Source organism: Eurytemora carolleeae, unplaced genomic scaffold, assembly GCF_000591075.1.
Source record: "Eurytemora carolleeae unplaced genomic scaffold, Eaff_2.0 scaffold996, whole genome shotgun sequence".
NCBI classification, from domain to species: domain Eukaryota; kingdom Metazoa; phylum Arthropoda; class Copepoda; order Calanoida; family Temoridae; genus Eurytemora; species Eurytemora carolleeae.
In genome coordinates this window covers 60,817-82,631 of record NW_019396983.1, presented here as the reverse complement: position 1 = coordinate 82,631, position 21,815 = coordinate 60,817, and the positions used below count along the sequence as shown (strand labels likewise).

The 21,815-nt window shown below is 32.8% G+C and overlaps 2 protein-coding genes across 4 annotated transcripts in view; both read right to left on the bottom strand.

Annotated features, from left to right (window-relative positions):
• Nucleotides 1-6: 6 nt before the first annotated feature.
• Nucleotides 7-13,139, bottom strand: LOC111710781 (uncharacterized). Of its 3 annotated transcripts, XR_002767130.1 has the most exons (12): nt 12,899-13,139; nt 11,168-11,230; nt 10,257-10,299; nt 7,392-8,670; nt 7,153-7,335; nt 5,620-5,742; nt 4,941-5,201; nt 4,334-4,388; nt 2,949-2,994; nt 2,670-2,843; nt 2,174-2,305; nt 7-497 (listed from the first exon to the last, which is right to left on the bottom strand). XR_002767130.1 is itself a non-coding variant. In XM_023484912.1 (11 exons), the coding sequence occupies exons 1-11, from the start codon at nt 13,113-13,115 to the stop codon at nt 2,269-2,271; spliced, it is 2,472 nt and encodes an 823-aa protein (XP_023340680.1). In that variant the 5' UTR covers nt 13,116-13,139; the 3' UTR covers nt 1,854-2,268. The 3 variants fall into 3 exon arrangements, 2 of the variants coding, with proteins under 2 accessions (XP_023340680.1, XP_023340679.1); XM_023484912.1 differs by lacking the exon at nt 7-497 and having other exon boundaries at nt 1,854-2,305; nt 7,162-7,335; XM_023484911.1 differs by lacking the exon at nt 7-497 and having other exon boundaries at nt 1,855-2,305.
• The window catches only part of LOC111710775 (phosphomevalonate kinase), a gene marked incomplete in the record, with an annotated part of 8,988 nt that continues 289 nt past the window's right edge, over nt 13,117-21,815 (bottom strand). The window contains 12 exon segments of the mRNA XM_023484902.1: nt 13,117-13,268; nt 13,987-14,073; nt 15,136-15,192; nt 15,835-15,909; nt 16,431-16,502; nt 17,723-17,768; nt 18,047-18,124; nt 18,634-18,764; nt 20,086-20,127; nt 20,450-20,524; nt 21,017-21,088; nt 21,389-21,434. Of these exon segments, the coding sequence (XP_023340670.1) occupies nt 13,184-13,268; nt 13,987-14,073; nt 15,136-15,192; nt 15,835-15,909; nt 16,431-16,502; nt 17,723-17,768; nt 18,047-18,124; nt 18,634-18,764; nt 20,086-20,127; nt 20,450-20,524; nt 21,017-21,088; nt 21,389-21,434 (866 nt within the window).

The window sequence follows — 21,815 nt, the reverse complement described above, 5'->3', positions numbered from 1 at the left end:
TTAATCAATCAATCCAAGTTATATATTTTACGAATATAATATAAATTTCTAAAATCACAGTATCACTTACTTAGTTACAGATATATAAAAACATATTTTATTCCCTTTAAATAATTACATAAATTATAAATGAAACCTTTTGCCGACTTTAAGTGTCCAAAAACTGGAGAATTTTATGATAAGACATTTCAACAATAGCAATATCATACTAAGGCTGGTTAAGGGATAAAAGAGACGAAATGTTTTATGGCAGAAATAATAAAAATTTCACAATTTGTCACAACTTCAGTTAACGATTAATTTCCAAGACATTGAAGATAATGCAATGGAAACTTTGAATACTAATTGATACTAAAAAACCAAAATTAAGAAATTATCTGAACGTTTAAAAAAAAGAATTGGAATGCATAAGTCAATAGGAATGCAGAAGTCAAAAGTAGCTTATAACTGTATTTAGTTAACAACGTTTAGAACCGAGCCAAGTTTGTAGAGTACACCTGAGATGGAATTTAAAGAATTTGAGCAGCGGTTTAAATCTGCCAAAACCCGGTTTAAATTAAGCGCCGGCATAAATCTTGAAACATTTGATACAATTTTAAGTGGAACAAACCATATTTAAGCCGCGGCATAAATTCAAACCGCCGCTCAAATTCTTTAAATTCGGGCACTGGAGATTAAAAGATATAACAAGCTTAAAAACACAAAAAGAAGGGAATATGAAAACAAAATAAAAAATCTCAAGTTACATTCTCAAAGTTTAATATGTATAAAAAATTCTTAAATATAAACTAAAACACTTGTCAAATACGAATCGATCCAACTAATGGAATGTATGAGAATTCTTCATATTCTAGGGCCTGGTTTGCTCAGAGGACGAACACAAAGAGAATAACTTTTTCTTATGTCTTAAGTCTTATGGTTTAAAAATGAAGATTAAATGGATTTGATTGAACGATTTATTGATATCTTATCATTCGTATCTTAGGCTCAAGGAATGTTTTAACATTTAGGAACAAATCCTAATCTGATAAAAATAAATCAATCGATAAAATTATAGAAAACAACGATAACTTTAGACTTAATATATGATTTTAAATTTTCCAATGAACAATACAATGTCGGACCCATATGATCTAATAATTTAAGTTTCAGGCCACTATTATGAATATTAATTTTAAATAGGACACAAAAAAATTCTAGGCTTCGATGTCGTCTTCGTACCAAACAAGAAGGATAAATGAAAGGTTTTATGCAATAATGCCCAACAACGGACACTTACGCTGTCAGAGTTAACGTTAGCATTCAGAGAAAAAAAACATTGCCGTTTTGTGACGCCTCATAGTTCCCAGAACAATAAAATAAAATAAAAATGTCTTCAGAACTGATCAAAAGAATCATACAAACACAACAGGTTTATTTTTTTCACAAAAAACCTAGTAAAATGCCTCAAAAAAAAGAAGACAAACAGTTTTAAAATCCTTAAGAATTGCATTGTTAATGTAGTCAATATCAATTCATTTAACGTGGATCCGGATCCTGAATCCATGGATGAAAAATGGATCCTGATCCTCGATTCATGGATGGAAAATAGATCCGGATCCTCGATCCATGGATGGAAAATGGATCCGGATCCTGGATCCATGGATGGAAAATAGATCCGGATCCACGATCCATGGATGGAAAATGGATCCGGATCCTGGATCCATGGATGGAAAATGGATCTGGATCCATGGATGGAAAATGGATCCGGATCCTGGATCCATGGATGGAAAATAGATCCGGATCCTCGATCCATGGATGGAAAATGGATCCGGATCCTGGATCCATGGATGGAAAATGGATCTGGATCCATGGATGGAAAATGGATCTGGATCCATGGATGGAAAATGGATCTGTATCCATGGATGGAAAATGGATCCGGATCGATCATAAATCCATGTCCATGTTAGAGTCGACTGCTAGACATGCCTCGTTTTCTTACGATATCATCATTTCATATCAATAGCAAGGATTAAAATACGTTAACAAAAAATTTGTATCAAAATCAGATTTGTGGAGTGCCTACTAAAATATTCTAACTAAAAAAAACTTGACGTAAACATAAAATGCTAGAACAAATATAGGATTTTACATTTAGGATTCATGGAATAAATAAAAGTACTTTACAACTTACAAGCATTAAGCAGAGACTAATGTTGGTATTGTAGATTATATTTTGTTATGTATTGTGTAGACTTTACATCTATCTAGTTCCTAAGCTCTGCTTTATCATTTAAAGACAGGCTTTTTGCTCGACTTCAGAAACCTAAAATATAAACTTTGGATAAATCAAATCAATTAAATTAACGTTTCCACAGGGGTTTCCCGGAGGGGGAAATATTTTGGATTAATTATTATTAATTAATCATTTATTTCCCCAATATAAAGAATAAATACCTTACTTGTAGGAAATAAGAATTATTTTTAAAGAAGAAGCGGCGTGGGGAATAATTTTTCAGGAAAATATACACCCCTGTTTACAACAGATTAAAACTAAGCAATTGAATAATTAAAATTAATAATAAATCAATATGATAATAATAAAAAATAACAGTTCAAGAAATATTTTCAATTTGCAGATATTTTTTTTCGAAAACATCGAGTAAAAACTGTAGAACTATTTTGGTTACCTAGAGGGGGGATGCAATACTGTACTGCTCATAAAGTTCAAAAGAGGGAATGAATCAAGAACTTTTTTAGCCTCAACAGATATGCTCCCGGGGGCCCTCACCGGGTCCAAGGATATGTTCTCGGGGCCCCTAGTTAAGCCAGAGACAGAACCCAAACCAGCAGAGTTTATTTCCCTAAAATACAAATTAATCTGAATAGATATTTCAGTTATCAGGCATTTCGAGACTGCAATTAGAAATTATCAAGGATAGTTATCAACGAGTTGGTTTAAATCTTACCATATTTGGGACTGAGCCGAGATATCATCAATACCGTGTTCAACTCCTATCAAACAAATTTGATTAAGATTTAAGACAATTCATTTTAATAAATTCCATACATAAATTCATCAAACATTCAAGGAAAACATCATTTTCCATCATCCAACAAGTCATTCATTCAACAAGTCATTATTTCAACACTATTTCATCCAACAATTCATCTTTCAAACAATTCATCTATCCAACAAGTCATCCATCCAACAACTCACTCTTACAACAACTCATTCATCTAACAATTCATTCATTCAACCACTCATTCATCCAACAACTCATTTATCCAACAATTCATTCATCCAACAACTCATCTATTCAACAACTCATCTATCCAACAATTCATTCATCCAACAACTCATCCATCCAACAACTCATCTATCCAACAACTCATTCATCCAACAACTCATCTATCCAACAACTCATTCATCCAACAACTCATCTATCCAACAACTCATCTATCCAACAACTCATTCATCCAAAAACTCATCCATCCAACAACTCATTTATCCAACAACTCATCTATCCAACAACTCATTCATCCAACAACTCATTTATCCAACAACTTATCTATCTAACAAGTCATCCATCCAACAACTCACTCTTACAACAACTCATTCATCCAACAACTCATCCATCCAACAACTCATCTATCCAACAACTCATTTAACCAACAATTCATTCATCCAACAACTCATCCATCCAACAACTCGCTTATCCAACAACTCATCCATCCAACAATTCATCTATCCAACAACTCATCCATCCAAAAACCCATTATTCCAACAACTCATTCTTCCAACAACTCATTAATATTCCAACAACTCATCTATCCTACAACTCATCCATTCAACAGCTCATTCATCCAACAACTCATCCATCTATCCAACAACTGATCTAGCCAACAAGGCATCCATCCAAAAAATCATCAATCCAACAACTCATTCATCTAACAACTCATTCATCTAACAACTCATTCATCTAAAAACTCATTCATCCAACAACTCATTCATCCAACTCATTCATCCAAAAACTCATCCATCCAACAACTCATTCATCCAACAACTCATTCATCCAACAACTCATTCATCCAACAACTCATCCATTCAACAACTCATTCATTCATCCAACAACTCATTCATTCATCTAACAACTCATTCATCCTACAACTCATTCAGCCAACAACTCATTCATCCAACAACTCATTCATCCAACAACTTATCTATCCAAGAACTATCTATCCAGCCATTCAACAATTCATCCTTCCAACAAATCAGCCTATCAACCATTCATCTATGAATAATGTATATATGATAAAAATATCCAAATTTATAATATTTTTAATGATCTACCGTTTGATATTCCGTCAGGTAAACTCCAGTCAAAGTCCGGCGAGTGCAGATTATTCTAGAAAATTAAAGATCCAAACAATTCTCAATTTATTTAAAACAAATAAAGAAAAGTTTTCAAATTTTTTGCCAAATATCAAACATTATTTATATTATACGTAAATGCTATCCTATTTCTTGAAGGAAAAAAAAGACATTTAATAAAATGCCACTTGGAAATTTTTTAAAACTTTCTATTTGTAATTGTTCTGAAATCAAACCGTAAACTTGGACAAATAAAGTTGCCATTTAGAGAATTTCAATTTTGGAAAGAGAAAATACCAATAGAAGATTAATATGCTTCATTCGTAAAGTCAAACCCAGAACTTAAGAAACATCGAAAGAATTTGTAAAAAGTGGTATTTTTAACTTACTATTAAGGAATGCTGCAGATATATAGTTTTATATTGAATAATTATATGGAGCTCTTAGAAACTGTTCTCGCATATTTAATGTCTGTTTATTTATTCTTACAATTACTGAGATTTAGGTATGTTAGTGTAAAACCCATGACAAATTTTCAAGACGACATTTTCTTTTGATGACTCCGGAGTTCTGGGTTAAACTGAACCTGTTTAGTTTCAAGGCATATATTCTCCTCCGGATTTGATTTCTTCTCTACCACTTGATCTAGCAGTATCTCAAGCTTCACATTGTCGGACTGGGTTGTATCAGATAAACCAGGGGAGGGTTGAAGCTCTGTTGAGGGCTGTGAACTGGTTGTTGGTAGCAGTACAACTGGCTGTACAGTTGATGGTTGCAGGATGGTTGGTTGTAGAATACCAGATTTCTGATTCCTTGGAATACTGTTCTTCCAACTTTCTCCATTTAACTAAAAGAAGGAAGATTAAGGTTATATTTCTGTTTTGAAAATTCTGCATATTTCTTTCATTGTCTCTTCAGCATTAATCCGTATATTGAAAATTATCAATTTTCAGAAAGAAAACAAGAATAACTGGAAAAATGTTTACTCGAAAAAAAAATTAAATGACTCGGACATGCTTTAATTTGCAGGTGACTTGAAATCACAAGGACTCTTCATCTCTTTTGTATATAAGTATCCATCCATACATCAAAATCTATCTATTTAATAAAGCTCTTCGCTCAAATATATATTACGTATATATATATATATCAGCTAAAGGTGGTAAAACGGCTGAACCGAATTAGCTAATTTTTTTAAAGAAACCCATGGATACCCGAGGAGTAAGAACATTTCATGTTTTTATAACCAATAAAAATATATTTACCATGACTCTAGTATCTATGTTGAGTGTAGAGAGTAGGATGGAGTATAAGCTAGACTCTGACCATGTGAACTCCAGGGCAGGAGTCTGGGACGGGTCCTCCATTTTCAACCACACTTTTCTATCCTAAATATAAAATGAAATCAAATCCAGATTTTAAGTATCGTCCTACACCCACAGGCCAGACGAGAGAGGGGGTGCAGGGGCCATGAGCCCCGCAAAATGGTCTCCAAACCTCCGGTTTCGGAGATGAGTATTCAAGATGACCTGACGCTACCCCTAAACGTTAGAACAGATATTGTAGAAGTAATAAATAATATTTTTAAAATAAAATATATAATCAATAATGCCAAAATTGAAAAAGTAAAGAATCTCAAATTTTTTTTCTGAAATGCGCGCGCGCGGGGATTTTAGACTTTTTTGTGCGAAACTATTAAGGGATTACATGTTTGAAAGCATCTTAATGCAAATTGAAGTTCATTTCAAAGTGTCAAGATTGCAATATGCAAAACAGTAACATTTTCCACCAAAAGCGCGCGCGCCACTTTTGCTCGGATTTTTTATAAACCTTAATTTTGCAGTTTCAATACATAATTTATAGTTCAAATGCAAAAAAAACAGCGTTCTACTACTATTCTAAGTTATTTAAAATTTTTGGAGAGTAATACGTTTTGTGCCCCCCCCCCCCCTTTAAAAATGTTTTTTTTTTCTACAAATTAAACATCTATTTCAAAGGGAAGGGGTAGCGCTGGGTCATTTTAAATACTCATCTGCGAATCCAGAGGCTTGGAGACTATTTTGCGGGGCTCATGGCGTCCCTGCACCCCCTCCCTAGCCAGACTCCAAGTGACTTGGGATTGCGGTGAGGTTTTATAATTTGTAATGGGAACATAAATAGTTACTTTTAAAACCGAAAATTGATTTGAAAGAACAGTTAACTATCAGTTTACAGTGGCATTTATGTTAAAACTTTTTTTTACTTTTTATCGGCTTTTGATTTCATTAATTTATCACTATTTAAAAGTCAAGAATAAATTAAAAAATCATTTTATTCTTTTTTTTACGTCCAAAACACACTAAATATTTTCCCATAAGACATTATTAGTAGACCAAACAAAAATCTATAATAAAAATTGTTTTTTAACTTTCATTAAAAGACCGGGGACGCAATTTGAAGTAACGCTCAATTTGTAGTGAGACGTGTCCGATTCACAGCGATATCCTTTAAATATGTGCCTGTTCAAGGATGCATGAGCATTGCGATATTCTATAAATTTGTTTGTTTTAAATCGTGGTTTCTCTATAGAAGTTACTTGTACATTCATGATTTAGGGACAATAAAGGAACTGAACGGAATTCAACACTTTTTAGAAAAAAGGCGCCGACACCATTTACATTTTACAAATGTAGATAATCAGATAGATTTTAGGGTAACAATGTGAATCAGACATGCAAATATTACAAATAGAGGGGTCACTAAACAAGTATTTAATTTCTAATGAAATTAAGATTAGCATGAAGGGAACAAAGAAGCACCTTATTTACCGTCTCCAACAATATATTTGAATTCAAGAATGTATTTTCTGTTTCATGACAGCTTTCTTTTTCCGCCACTTGCTCCTCATCCTTTTCATCTTCTTGAATTTTTTCATTCTTTTCGTCGGTGTCTTCGCTATTACAGAATATTCTATTCAGTCGCACATCGACCTCATCATTCAACTAAAATATAAAATTTTAATCTTCAAAAATAATATTTTGGATAAATGTTCACCTACCTTTGAAACTAATTTATCTATTTCGTTTTCAGTTCTCCCCCTTAAGGCGTTGGAATCATCCACAATATCATTAAAATCTCCGAAATCAGCATCTTCATCTAGTCCAACCCCACCCCAAGGGGCAGCAACTGTTTCCTCAAAGTTACCCCAACCCTCGGAATCCTCGGAAATTGGGTCTCCTCCATCGAAATCTGCGAAGAAATCTGGTTGCTCCACATCACTATTTGGCGGATTAATTACGGAAGTAAGTTCGGTCTTGCTCCGGTTACTTTCGTTATCTGACAAAACTTGATTATTATTCCCTAAATTTTCTTCAAAGGAGGAATTTTCATCGTCAATAGTAATTCTAGAACATTCATCAAAGTTTTTATCGTTCAAAGAATCAACTTCTGCACTTAAATGTAAATCACTGACTGAAGTTTTGAGGCTGTTCATTTGCGAGGAAATATTTAAACTTTGAATTTCATTCGATTCGTTAATTTCACAATTGGTTTGAGATATGGTTTTGTCTGATAATGATAAAGAAATTTCATTTTTTTCAACTAGTGGAGAAACCTTCTCCTCTGTTTCTATTGGTTTAGAATCCATCAGCTCTTCTCCTACTGGTCTAGGAACCCTCTCCTCTTCTCTTTTTGGTTCAGAAACCATATCCTCTCCCTCTATTGGTTCAGAAACAATCACATCTTCTCTCATTGGTTCAGAAACAACCTCATCTTCTCCTATTGGTTCATAAACCATCTCCTTTTCTCCTATTTGTCTAGAAATCATTTCATCTTCTCCTCTTGATTCAAAGACATTCTCCTTTTCTGCTATTGGCTCAGAAACCATCTCCTCTTCTCGTATTAGTTCAGAAACCTTCTCATCTTCTCCTATTGGTCTAGAAACCTTCTGATCTTCTGTTGTTGGTTCAAAACCCATCTTTTCCTCTCCTATTGATCTTGAAATTATCTTTTCTTCTGCTATTGATTCAGAACTATTATTCTCACCTTTAGGTGCTACTTTTTCAATCTCCCTCTCTTCTTTCATGTTTCCAATTTTCTGATAAATATCGTTATTCTCCCTTAAATCTGTTAACGGTTCTGATATGTTTTCTATTATTCCATTCTCTGTACTTGGTTTCAATCCTGATGTTATATTATCATTGCTAAGTTTTGAAGATTCTTGATGTTCAATCTTTTCTTGATTTTGGTCTTTCTCTCTGGTGATGTTTTCCCCCTTCAGCTGATTCACTAAAAAGTTTGTACTTTTCTCACTTGCTTTCTTTAACTCCAAAATCTCTCTGAACAGTTTGATTTTCGTAAAAAAATGAGACAAAATATTTAATTTAAAAACCTAGTTTTATGATGACATCATTCAGGTACCCATTTTAGCTTTTCGTTATCAATCTTTCTGAAGGACCGGAGAACATTTTGACAAAATATGAACCACGTTCGCAGATTTTCCTACTTTCATTGCGGGGGATATTAGTTCCAAAACTGCAAAGTTATCTTTTCCAAGTATATATATATTATATATCTTTAAATCCAAACCAAGTTGAACAAAACTACACCAAACATTTATAAAAAATGTCAACTATAAACTAATAATAAGGTGTGAGAATTACTTTTGATGATACTTGATTTCATTTTCGAACATATCCCTATTTTGAAACAATTCAGCATTTTCAGCTCATGTCACGTTTTTTGAACATATCCTGGTTTAGAGGCAATTACTCGAATTTAAATCAATGCAAATTTTAAAGCATTTACGCACTTACGTAACGAAACTAGATTTTTTTGATAAGGTATAGTAAAAACAAAATAGAGAATAAAAACACACTGTTCTTATACAATTCAAAAATCATTACGGCATTGAGAAACCAAAATATTGATATTTTTTATTTATTTATTTATTGTTTATTTAGAATACGGATCAACCTTATTGTATTATTTATCAAATAAAATGGGGAAACTAAGAGTTTAGAAATAATTTAGCAGTTAATTTAGTCTTCATAAGATCATTTCATTCATTTCATATTTTTATTCAACTACAAAGCATGAGATATTACATATAAGCAATCACAATTTACTATGCAGTTTGGACCCGCCTAACCAGAGTAGGTTGTTAAATTTACTTTCAGTGATGAAAGTTATGAAAGTGAGTTTTGTTCTGAATGACGGGTTATACTCTAACCGGGAAAGTGGGGGTTTTCTCGAAAACGCGACAATGATTCAAATTCCGGAGATGTTCGAAAATGGAAAACCTGACATTGTCTTGAAAACGTTCAAGAGTTTTAACATAAAAACAAATCCTTTGATAATTTTGATTTCAGAAAAAAGTTTTAAATTGTGAATTTATGTCCTCGTAATGCTTAGTAAAATGTTGCTTCTAGTTTTTACTATTGACTTTTTCTCTCGATTTGGGCCGGGATCCTAATAACCCGGTTTTTCAAATTGTGCCCCCATTACTCAGTATTAGAAATGGGCCAAGTGTCAGTTTTGGAACTAATGTCTCCTGCAATGGCTAAATTAAAAAAAAATAATTAAATTTTTAGATAACATTTATTAATTCTGAATAACTGTCTATAAAACCTTTCCAGTGGACAGTGGTCATGTATAAGGTGCCAGAACAAGAAATTGGGCCTGATGAGTTCAATCGTTTAGACGGTTATTGTAACACAAAAATAAGAAGAAATTATCTGGAATAAAGAAATTATTCAGAGGCGTATAGAGGGGGCTATGGGTGCTCAGCCCCCCCCTCTGAATCAGTAATCAATAACCCCCCTAGAAAGAAAAATGTTATCCCCCCCCCCCACTGGAAAAATTCCTGAAATTATTTTATCTTTAAATTTATCAATTTAGTTATCAATCGATCAATCACACATTCCTAGGAGCAAGTTGGAGAATATTTTCTAACTTTCCAGTATCATCTGTAAAATACAGCATAAAGGTTTATATTAAACTAGAGTTGCATACGGCACTCAAACTTACTGCAGACATTACGATTTTACCTATTCATCCCTATAAAAGTGGACCCACTCAACCAAGTTTACCACATTTCCGTAGTTCTCTCGAGTTCCCCAATACAAATTTGAGGCAAATCGGTCACGGGCTTTCTGAGTTATGATCGGACATAAAAACAAACAGACACAAGCTGTTAGATTTTGTCCAAAATAGTGCATTTTTAAAACTTTTTCTAACAAATAAAGAATTTGATTATTTTTGCATAAATCTCATTTTATCTTGTAAGGGTGAAACTATTTCATCGAAAAAGTTAAATTCTTTTCCACCATCAAAAAGATTTAAAGAAAAAAATTATAAGGAAAGGTTGATACTTAATTTTTTTCCCAAACATGTTGATATTGGGGGTATTAAAAGGTGGGTTATGAACCGATGAATACCGTCTATTTTTCAGTTTTTTAATATTTCAAAAACTGTTATATGTAAACCCAAAACAACTAGTTTTTTGATTCTCTGCCAAACATTTTTCCAAAAAACTTGAATGTTTTGCTAATAATTTGCTTAATTTTAAGTGATTTTTACGAATTTATTGTTTCTGTACTCAGTGTTTCAAGACGGATATTTAGATACCAATATTGATTTATTTTGACGACATATTTTTCTGGCTTACATTAGTGATTTGACTTAAAAAATTTTTTTTAATGAGTTTGAAAATTATGAAAAAAAAATAGTCAAGTATGACAAAAAAGACTTTAAACTGGTGCAAGGTGGATTTGGGCGTTTATAAAAAGAAATGGCTAAAAAGTTAATAATCTCTTAAGATTGAATCTTTCCTACCTTCCATATCTACACCAGTCATGAAATCATTTGAACCATATATCTCATCTTCAACATCATCTTCTAGAAAAATTCTTGATCAATCAATCAATCAATAAATCAATCAATCAATCAATCAATCAATCAATCAGTAAATTTATTAATGAGTAAAATAACTACTCAAGCAATCAATAAATCAATTACTTTATAAATCAATTAATATATTAATCAATGAGTAAATAAATCAATGAATCAATGATTAATTAAATCAATCAATCAATCAAAATATCAATCAATGAGTAAATAAATCAAATAAATCTATCATTCAATCATTCAATTAATCGACCAATGAATCAATTAATCAAGCAATCAATTTTACAATCATTTAATCTTCAACAAGGGGTGTTTTACTTGTTTAATCAATTTCATATCTTGATCACTGAATATCGTATGAAGTATGCTTCAAATCATGTGTCCACATTTCACAATAATGGTAAAAACACTCACTAAGCAACAGTATTAATATTTCAACTTGACATCTTACGGGGTGCCATGACAAACTCTTGAAAGACAAACTCCTGAAAGACAAACTCCTGAAAGACAAACTCCTGAAAAGACAAACTCCTGAAAGACAAACTCCTGAAAGACAAACTCATGAAATAAAGAAATTTTTCTCTGAATGAAATACGATAAAATTCATAAACTTTAGGAGAAAAAATCCGCAAATATCCTAGAAAAAATTCGCAATCTTTAGTAATTTGAATATGCTTCAAGCAGCAAAGTATTTCAATGATCAGAATAACCAGCTTTATTATTATTTATGTTTTATTATTTAGGGTTAGGTTAGGTTAAGGCACTTTCTGGGCCGAGCGCTGCGGCTAGGACAGGCTAGGGGGCCGAGCGCTGCGGCTAGGACATGCTAGGGGGCCGAGCGCTGCGGCCATGGGTTAGGTTAGTTAAGACACTTTCTGGGCCGAGCGCTGCGGCTAGGACAGGCTAGGGGGCCGAGCGCTGCGGCCATGGGTTAGGTTAAGTTATGACACTTTCTGGGCCGAGCGCTGCGGCTAGATTAAATATAAATTGTGAAACATTTTTTTTAATTTGATATTATGGAGTTTGTATTTCAGAAGTTTTTATTTTCAGGAGTTTGTCTCGTCAGGAGTTTGTCTCGTCACGAGTTTGTCTTTCAGGAGTTTGTCTTTTCAGGAGTTTGTCTTTCAGGAGTTTGTCTTTCAGGAGTTTGTCATGGCGCCTCTTACGGACGTATTGCAGAAATAAACTTTAATCCTATAAAATATTTTGACAGTCGAAAAGCCTTCCAAGAACAGTGTTTTCTTCTTGGTTTAATTTATATAGCCTCGCCAATTTGAAGTGGACGTTTGAATTTTGTTATGCACTAGCTGAGGAAACAAGTTTTGCAGTTAGTATAGGAACCCAGCAGCGTCTATAAATTGCCCTTTCGCCATTAAATTCAACCAAGTCAACGTCTAATTGTTAAAATCTAGCTAAGAACATTTCCGTGGTTCTACTGAGTTCCACAATCAAAGTTTAAGGCAAATTGGGCAAAAGTTTTGAGTTATGATAGAACATAAAACCAACAAACAGACAAAAAAAGATACCTACTGTATAATATATATAATTTCCATTTAGGAACAGCTATGGTAACCACTGAGATTAGAATTATTTCTGAGTGGTTCAAAATCAATAAAATGTGTATGTTCATTTATAAAGAAAAAAATTAAATCTTCTTACCCAATACTGGCATCGCAAAATCTTCAAAAGGTGGAGGCGAAAAATCAGTACTGGGTGAAAAATCTTCCATAGGGGGAGGAGAGAATTCTCCCATAGGGGGTGGGGAAAAGTTCCCCATGGGGGGAGGGGAGAAGTCCTCCATTGATGGCGGGAAATCATTGAAAGGTTTAAATTTGTCTGAACTCGAATCTTTCTCCAAAGGTGGAGGAGTAAACATTTTATCTGAAAATAAAAGTAAGTTATTCAATTTACAAAATTGCGGAACATAATTTCAAAATAAATCAATCAATCACACGCGTTTTCTTTCGCCAGGTTTAAAAGAGGTTCCAATTGATCTCTACCATCTTCTTCAGCTCCGTTATTTGTTATCCTTAACAGAGTAAAGAAATAGTTATCTTTACAGACTCCAGAGTGCCTTATGCTAATCTTCTAGTAAAACATTTAGTTTGAAATTATTTTTGAAATTTTTTATAAAAGTTTATATTTTCAACAAAAAAATGTTATTTTAATTTTAACAATTTTTGAAATTTTTATCTTCTAGCAATCTATGCTATGACAACTCAAACACAAAAAACATTTATGAGAATTTTACATAAAATTTAAATTTCAGGAATTTCTGCAATTCACCTTGGGGTCCATACAGTTATGTTATTTTCAAATTAAATCTTAATTAAATTAAACACATAAACTTGCCTTGGTGGTCTGGCTGTTTGTGCAGGGTTACCCACAAAGGATGAGACTTCAGAGACGACTTAACGGAATTTAAACTGTCTGTTTATCATATTCATGATTCACTGAAATTCTAAACTTGTTTCTTTCTTTTTCAAATAATTTAATAAGCCATTGTGAGGCTAAATTCAAGACTGAAGGCTTAATTTAACCTAGGATTCTTAAGAGTTTCCAGTCGTCTTCACAGTCTCATCATTCGTGGGTAGCCCTGTATCTAATAAACGTCAACACGGCTAAACCGATTTTAACAGAAAAATCCTTAAAAATAATATTTACAATTTAACAGAGAAAAATGGCAGCTTGAAAACAACGGTTAACAGCTAAAATTGTAACTTTAAAATTGTGTGCGAGCCTTGTACCTATAGTTCCAAGTTGTCTCTGAGTCTAGCGCGCACTCTGAGGGAGAATCATTCACTCCGTGCGTTCTTATCCAACCTCTATTAATCCTAAACAAATATAAATTAAATTTTCAAAATTCATAAGTGCTTGATTAGTACTTAACTTCTTGGAGAGAAAAAATTCCCAAAAGAGGGGGGGGGGGTGATTTTCAGGAAAATATGAAGTATTAATTAATAAGTAAATTGCTGGGGGTGTTCTGGCCCCCAGTCGACTTCACCCATCAGCCATCAGTACATCCCCTCACGATACACATTTATAAGACGTAAGACAAATTTAGGCTGGCTGTTCGAAATTGGCCACAAAATAGGTATTGAATCTGTCCCCACTTCTCATCACCGTTAACAACAGCACACTAATACACGTCTGGGATTGTCTGTTAAATTCATCCAGGTTTTGTTCTATACAATATTCCAGGATACAGAAGAATCAGAGTGAAGGGTTTCCGGGAACCTGAGTCCCCCAGGTTGACATTCTCAATCCACATGCCCCCCCCCTTCTTTGAACCTGGGTTTTGGGTTTCCAAGGAACAGTGTGATCTTTAGTTTAAGTCAAACAAACTTTTATAAAATTCCACATGCCGTGTCATGTATACACACCCCTGAATGAATAATATAGTTATTCAAAACCAACCTTTTTTTCAAAAAGTTGTATAATCGTCAAAATATCTCCGTAATTTAGATCACACTCAGAAATAATTTTAAAAACAACTTTTTAAACACTTTTAAACCTAAAAACGACAATATCTTCCACATTATTGATCAGAAGTTTTTGCATTATTTTGATCAGAAGTTTTTGCATTATTATTATTATTATTATTATTATTATTAACAATCAACCTACAGACAAAGTACAACGACCTGTAGGTTGAAATACAATGAAGATAGGGTTCAGCTCCTCCACTTGCCCTGGTCTATATGGGATCTAGTAGTTCAGTCCGGCCTGAATTTTAAGGATAAACATTGATACTAGGGGATGAATAAAAGGGATGCTTAAAGCACTGACAGAATGCGGTACACACCTCCGCTGGGTTTGAACAAGCGTTTTATGTTTCTTTTTTCTTTTTGTTTTAACTTTGAACATGCATGCATACAAAGAAGGAATAAACTTACCTTGTAATATCTGAAGCATGGATCCTGATAGTGACTACTTTCTCTTTAAACATTTCCCTTTATTACAAAATAAATGAAAGCATACTAGCTTGTCAGTCTTCAGGGGGTAGGGGTTGCAGATAAGTTAAATAAAGTGAATAAGTGGACATAGTGGAAAGAAAAATATAAAAATAAAAAATATCGAATTTGTTACAAAAAAAAAATATTGATTATCAATTGCCATTTCATCTTAAGATGAGACAGTCCGATTTACCACGGTACTGATTAAAACTTATTCTGATCCATAGTAGTATCGTTGTTTTTCTGGATTAAAAGTGTTAAATTCTAACTATTGCCTCCATTTTTTTTACAGCAGAAATCCCCCAAGTCACTTTTATAGAAAAATCAAAATCAAAAGTAATCAATTTTCAAACAGAAAAACATGATAAGCTAACTTTTTTTATGATCAGTTTACGCTTTTAAGGTTTCAGCTGTGAATATGAAACGCCCAACCATACTTGGGGGGGGGGGGGGGGGGGCTTGAAATTACATATCCAATTACAGCCTCTTTAAATCCCATTTCTTCTAAATATATAAAATATAATTAGAAGAAAAATGTGTAATCTTAAAAGTGTGTTCCTATGAAAGGTTCAAACACTTAAAAGGAATGCAACAAAATTTGTTTAGCAAAAATCCTAAATGAATTTTAAAAGGGTGTACCTAAAAAAGTTAAGCTCCTGCCGTCTCCTAAGATCGCTAACAATCCATATTGGGAACTGATACGCAGAGTACATTCTTCAACCGAGCAACCCTGGATTCTTTTATTAAATTCATATCAAATGATGACGGAAAAATGATATGTGATAGATTGTTATCGATAATTTATGTGATCAAATTTGGAAATTAATAAAAAGTAAGAACATTCCATGTTTTCAAAATTTTCTTTTAATCCGCAAAGAAAAAAATAAATCTAGGCCATGAATATTGAACAATTTTATTTCTTCAAGACTAACTGATTTTTTGAACCAATGAAAAATGTTGAAATTTTACAATTTTTTTTTTGTATTTCTATGCTAAAACTTGATGAACCATTCAGAGATAAGAAAATTTTTTAAACGACAGTTGAGGTTTTTTGTTTATAGACCTTTTTTAACAAGTTTTGGTCGATAGTTTGGTTTTGCTCCTGGAATCCGAATACATAAATCTTCACATTTTTATATTGTTGATCCAAAGCACTGCAACAAAGAGAAAAAGAAACAAAAACATAAATAATTTTTTTAGAATTTTATTTTTTTTAATGATCCATGAGAAATTGCCTGATGGCTTCTCGACAGAAAAATGCTCCATCCTTAGCCATTATTTTGTTCTGATATTCAAGCATTTCTATTCTGTTCAGAGAACACGGGGTTCAATGGGTTTATAACTAGCAATATACATGAGTATTCAGTACAATCCCTTAGCATACTACAGGGGTATAGTGATAACCAGAAAAAAATGGAAAAGAAAACTGAAATTATAGCAATATTTAAGTGTATTTGATGCTGTTACAAAGCAAATAATTATCAATAATTACTTATTAAATCACTAATTTGGTGAAATTGCTGTGTCTCATGACAAATTGGACTTTCTTCTAAAAGTCGTCTTCCTTTTACAGAGCGTTCACAATTACTATGTCTCATGCTCATTGAACTTTTAAGTTACAAACTTCATTCCAAAAGTCGTCTTCTCTTACAGAGCGTTCTAGCTACCAATGTATATCTTTTGCATGAATTTTACAGGGGGGTGGGGGGTTATTTTTTAGAATATTGGGGGGGGGGAAGTGTAGTGAATCCAAGATATATGAATACAAAGCAAGAATTTTTTATAATGTCGTATTGCATATTTAAGATCAAATGCAGCGGAAAAATGCATTCATATTTCAGGGCTATCAATTTTCCTTGAATTAAAAATAATAAGAAGGTTCTTACTAGTGTATGGTCTCACACCGTCATGTGTATTATTTCAGGATATAGCATTCAAACAGCTATGCTAGCTATATCCTTTTGCTACTATAAGTATAGAATATTATTTGTAACAATATTGTACATTTACATATACATGTTTTTTTTCTGACAATTTTGTAAATTTAAAAGATATTTAGCAATAAACGTTATTATTATTATTATTATTATTATTATTCTTTAGAATTATCAAAAAATTTATGACGGTCTATGTATTCATATATCTGGGATTCACTGTATAATTTTTACATTCAAAATTTTGGTAAATATCGGAATAAAGAAATGATCCCCATCCAGAGCAGACCAACGGATTTATTAAATTCCACTTCGATATCCTGTGGTTCTAATACCCTGCTGGGGGGATAACTTACATTAAGTGATCAAGTAATAATCCCAAACTTTCAAGATTAACATTACTCCACACAAAATTTCCGATATTCGACAAGATTTCCCCCGGGTTCAAAATTATCCGAAAGTTTGTTTATTTTCCCTGTGACGTATGCGGATCTCTCAAAAACTGTGNAGTTTACAATGTACAACCTCCCCCCCTCCCCTCAATATAATTTCATAAATCTGTTTAAATGAGTTTACAATGTACATGTATGACCCTGATATCTTCCTTGTATGAATCTGATGATAGCAACCGCTTGAAATCTGAAAATTAAATATTGATCAATGCAGCCAATTGAATAATTAATTCATTAATTACTTTATCAATCAATCAAATAATTAATCACTTGAAAGACAATCAAATAAAATATCAGATTGAATTATTTATCAATTAAATTATTAATGTTATAATCAATCAATCATTAATGTAACAAATTTAGAAATCAATCAATCAACCAGGTTGATTAATCAAAATCAAATAGACCAAGTATTATTTTTATCCACTCCCGGTCAAATCAATTGATCAAAAAATCAGTCAATACCTAACTTCAGATGGTTTGCATAGCTAAGTTTGATGGGAGCAGCAATACGGATTATAATAGCTCTGTCTCCGATACGGTCTGAACAAGTTTAATTTTAAACTCAATAAATTTCGAGGTCAAGAATTGATCTCCATCTCATGCGGACCTACAGATCAATTGAATTCCTCATCGATATCTCGTGGTGGTAAATGGAGAGATTAAGTATTTATTTACAAATTTTAACTATGTCCACATTAGATATCGAGATCATCGTTCAAGATTATGAATACTCCACCAGAAGCTCTCGCTCTTGCTCGCTCAATTCTGTTAATATTGCCACTACTAATATAAATGAGGAATTAAATCAATCCATTGGTCTGCATAAGGTGGAGATCCAAGGTTGATCTCGAGATTCATATATCAATAATCCTGATTTTATGATCAATTTTGAAACCAAGATGCAGATTCTGATCTACAACGTCAATCTTTCATCCATAATGTTTTACTAGTTCCGTATACTAAAGCATAATTTCGGCTTGGCGAATCCTTCTCCCTTTTGAAATAATTTTTAAGAAGTCTAATAATTAGGAAAAACATTTTGTTTTCACCTTTCAGGTAGTCTGCTAGAAAATCTTTTCCACTTTTCCGCTTTCCGCTTAACATAAAAACCAAACTAGGGTTATCCATTTTTCTGAAATTTTGGACGGAATCAATAAACAATTTAAATCGATAAAACCACGAAGGATATTACAATAAGTAGAAAATATGCTTAAAAAAATATAACATATTAATTAAAAAATTAATCTAAACTTTAGAGTTATAAAAAAATATAGTCTTTTAAAGAGATTAACAAAAAAAACAGATAAAACTTGTGATTCTAAAAATAATTTTGTGACCCTACAGTTTGTCATGTTCTTTGAGCTGTGTGTCAAGTTTGGCAGATTTTATGTGGGAAGTTTTTAGGAATCCTCAAGCTGAAACCGAAAATCAGGAGGATAATGTTGTACTCGAGGAAGTTGCTCCCAAAACGGCCATGGAGGTTGAAGATAAAACCCTGACCCTGCCGGAAGTGAAGTTTTGACGGCAGACGAAAATATAGCGGATAAAAAAAATATCAAAAACAAAAATACATAAAATATATTGCCTTTGTTTGGCTAATGATACAATATTATACTTCATTATGCTTTAATACTGGCGAGATTTCGCTTAAAAAAAATATGAAATCTTAGATTTTACAGAATATCAATTTCGAGATTAATGGTTCTTTTTATAGGCTTCATAATTTAATCCGAAATAGAGATAAATACAAATTTTGTCTTTTGAGGCAAATGTTTCACATTTTACACTGTGTTAAATGAACTGTAGACTTAAATTCAAATTACCCTTAATTTACAAAGTGGCATTCACAACGTTAACTTGTAATGATCAAGAATAAATGTGATATTCATGTTTTTTAAATTAGAAAATGTATTATTTTAAATTGTGGTTCCTCTCAAATTTTGTAACTTGTAGATTTCTGCTACAAAGAAATTGAGAAAATTGTTAAAAATTATTGAATTGTCGAGCTAGATAAGGGTATAAGGATAACATTGTGAAACGGGCATGCTCCTTTTTAAATGGATGGTTACAAACTACAACGACGGTCATTTTAAGCAATTCTTGAAGATTGGCCGAGATTTAATTACTACTATGACAAGTTCGAGTTCACAAATTCTGTTAGTGGTTGAATTAAGCTTGCTCCGGAGTCAGGTTCACAGTTTTCAATCCTTAAACAGAAAAAAGTTTTGGTATCTTGAACTCGAAACTTATAAATGAGATTTAATCTAATCTAAGCCACCTAAAGTCACATTCTTATACTGTATCCAGGTAGAGCCGGATACCTAATCTGGTATTTGCAAAGCCGGATACCTAATCTGGTATTTACCTGAAGTTCCACTCGTTCCACTCCTCAACTGTATCCAGGCAAAGCCGGATACCTAATCTGGTATTTACCTGAAGTTCCACTCGTTCCTCTCCTCAACTGTTTCCAGGCAAAGCCGGATACCTAATCTGGTATTTACCTGAAGTTCCACTCGTTCCACTCCTCAACTGTATCCAGGTATCTTGAAATGTATATAATGATTATGCAAGTTTCAAATTTGCATTTACTTGTAAGAGCTAGAGATTTTAAACCATTTTTAGTCTAATTTGTAAGAAACATTACAGAAAACTATAGCTAAATAAGATCACATATTTGCAATGACAAGAGTTAATTTTTATTTTCCCAACGTGTTAGTACTACTAAACAACTAATTAGTTTATTGTAGAGTTTTTTTCAACATGATCAGAGTCTGGCCGGAACCTATTGGCAGGGGCCTTGCGGTCTTCATACCCTGTCCTGGATCTAATCCGAGCCTGTCCTGTCCTGTCCTGTCCTGTGTTTACCTGAAGAACTGAAGATCTGTTAGTCTCCTAGCATCACTGATAATCCACACAGGAAACTTTTCAGCAGAATACTTACTGAAAGTTAAAGGGGCTGTCAACATAAATCAAATAAATTAAAAGAAATACATGTCCAATTCACAACGATACCTCCCTATAATTCTGAGCTTTCTAAAAATGTGTAACTTTCAATTGGGGTTTCTTAAACAACGTAACCTGCGTATTTATGCAGCAGAAGCAAGGATGGAAATTGTTGAAAAACATCTAATTTTAAAATAGAAAGTTTGAAGATAGGAACAAGCTCTTTATAACTTCGCTAGCAAACTTGTTCAAATGATAAAGGCGGCAAATAATTAAGAATGGTTTTCCTAGCTGCGAACCTAGTTTTGGTTTGAATTTTGCTTGGCTAGGTTTGGTTTGGTTTGGTTTGATTTTATTTGGTTTGATTTTATCTAATTTGATTTGATTTGATTTGATTTGATTTGATTTGATTTCATTTGATTTGATTTCATTTGATTGATTTGATATGGTTTGATTTGACTTGGTTTGGTTTGGCTTGGCTTGGTTTACCTGATCGCTGCTTTACAGAAGTATGTATAATCTTCTCGTCGTATGGCCTCAGACCATTCTAACATTGCCACCCTTATTTAAATAGAAATGAACTAAACAACAAAACGGTAAATTAAGTTTGATTTTAATTATTCACTACAATATAAAACTTATCTTTTGAATCATTTTTCACTTCACACAAAACATTCAAATAGGATTTCAGTCAATGCGTCGGAAACGGAAAAATAAGGAAAAACAGAAAGGAAGTGATTAAGTGGTTTATAATTAATAAGTTTATACAAACATATGTCATCAATCATCATAGCACACAAAAACAAAAAATTAAAAAAATTAAAAGTGGAGAATATTATTAAAAAATAAAATGCTTCTTACCTGTATTTTTCCTTGTATTCACCAGCGGACAAAAGTTGTTCATAATCTAAACAGAATAATGGAGAAAAATACCAACAACCACAATTCTCAAATTTTACACCTTTCAAGTTTTATTTCAAGGGTCCTTATTTTTTTATAATTTTTCTGCACCCCCTCCCCCCCTCCATCACTTTGCTGCCCGTTCTTTTCATGACTTCTTCATACTTAATATCTCTTATTCAGTGATCAAATATTTTGAGAAGAGCTAGCGGAAAAATTGTTAAACAAACCAAATTTACAGTACTAGCCTTAGAGGGTGCTTCGCGCCCATCTTCTAAATTAATTGTGAACATGTTCTCTTTGTGTACATCGTAAAACAAAACAAAAATAATTCGCGGATTTTCACAAAAAATTTCGTGGATTTTCAAAATTTTAAAAAATTTAATGA

Coding starts and splice junctions, on each gene's coding strand:
- LOC111710781 (XM_023484911.1), bottom strand. CDS start 13,115: ATGTTTACTCCTCCACCTTTGGAGAAAGATTCGAGTTCAGACAAATTT. Junction 2,995..4,333: donor ACCTGACGGAATATCAAACG/GTAGATCATTAA, acceptor TTTGTTTGATAG/GAGTTGAACACGGTATTGAT. Junction 2,844..2,948: donor TCGGCTCAGTCCCAAATATG/GTAAGATTTAAA, acceptor TTTGTATTTTAG/GGAAATAAACTCTGCTGGTT.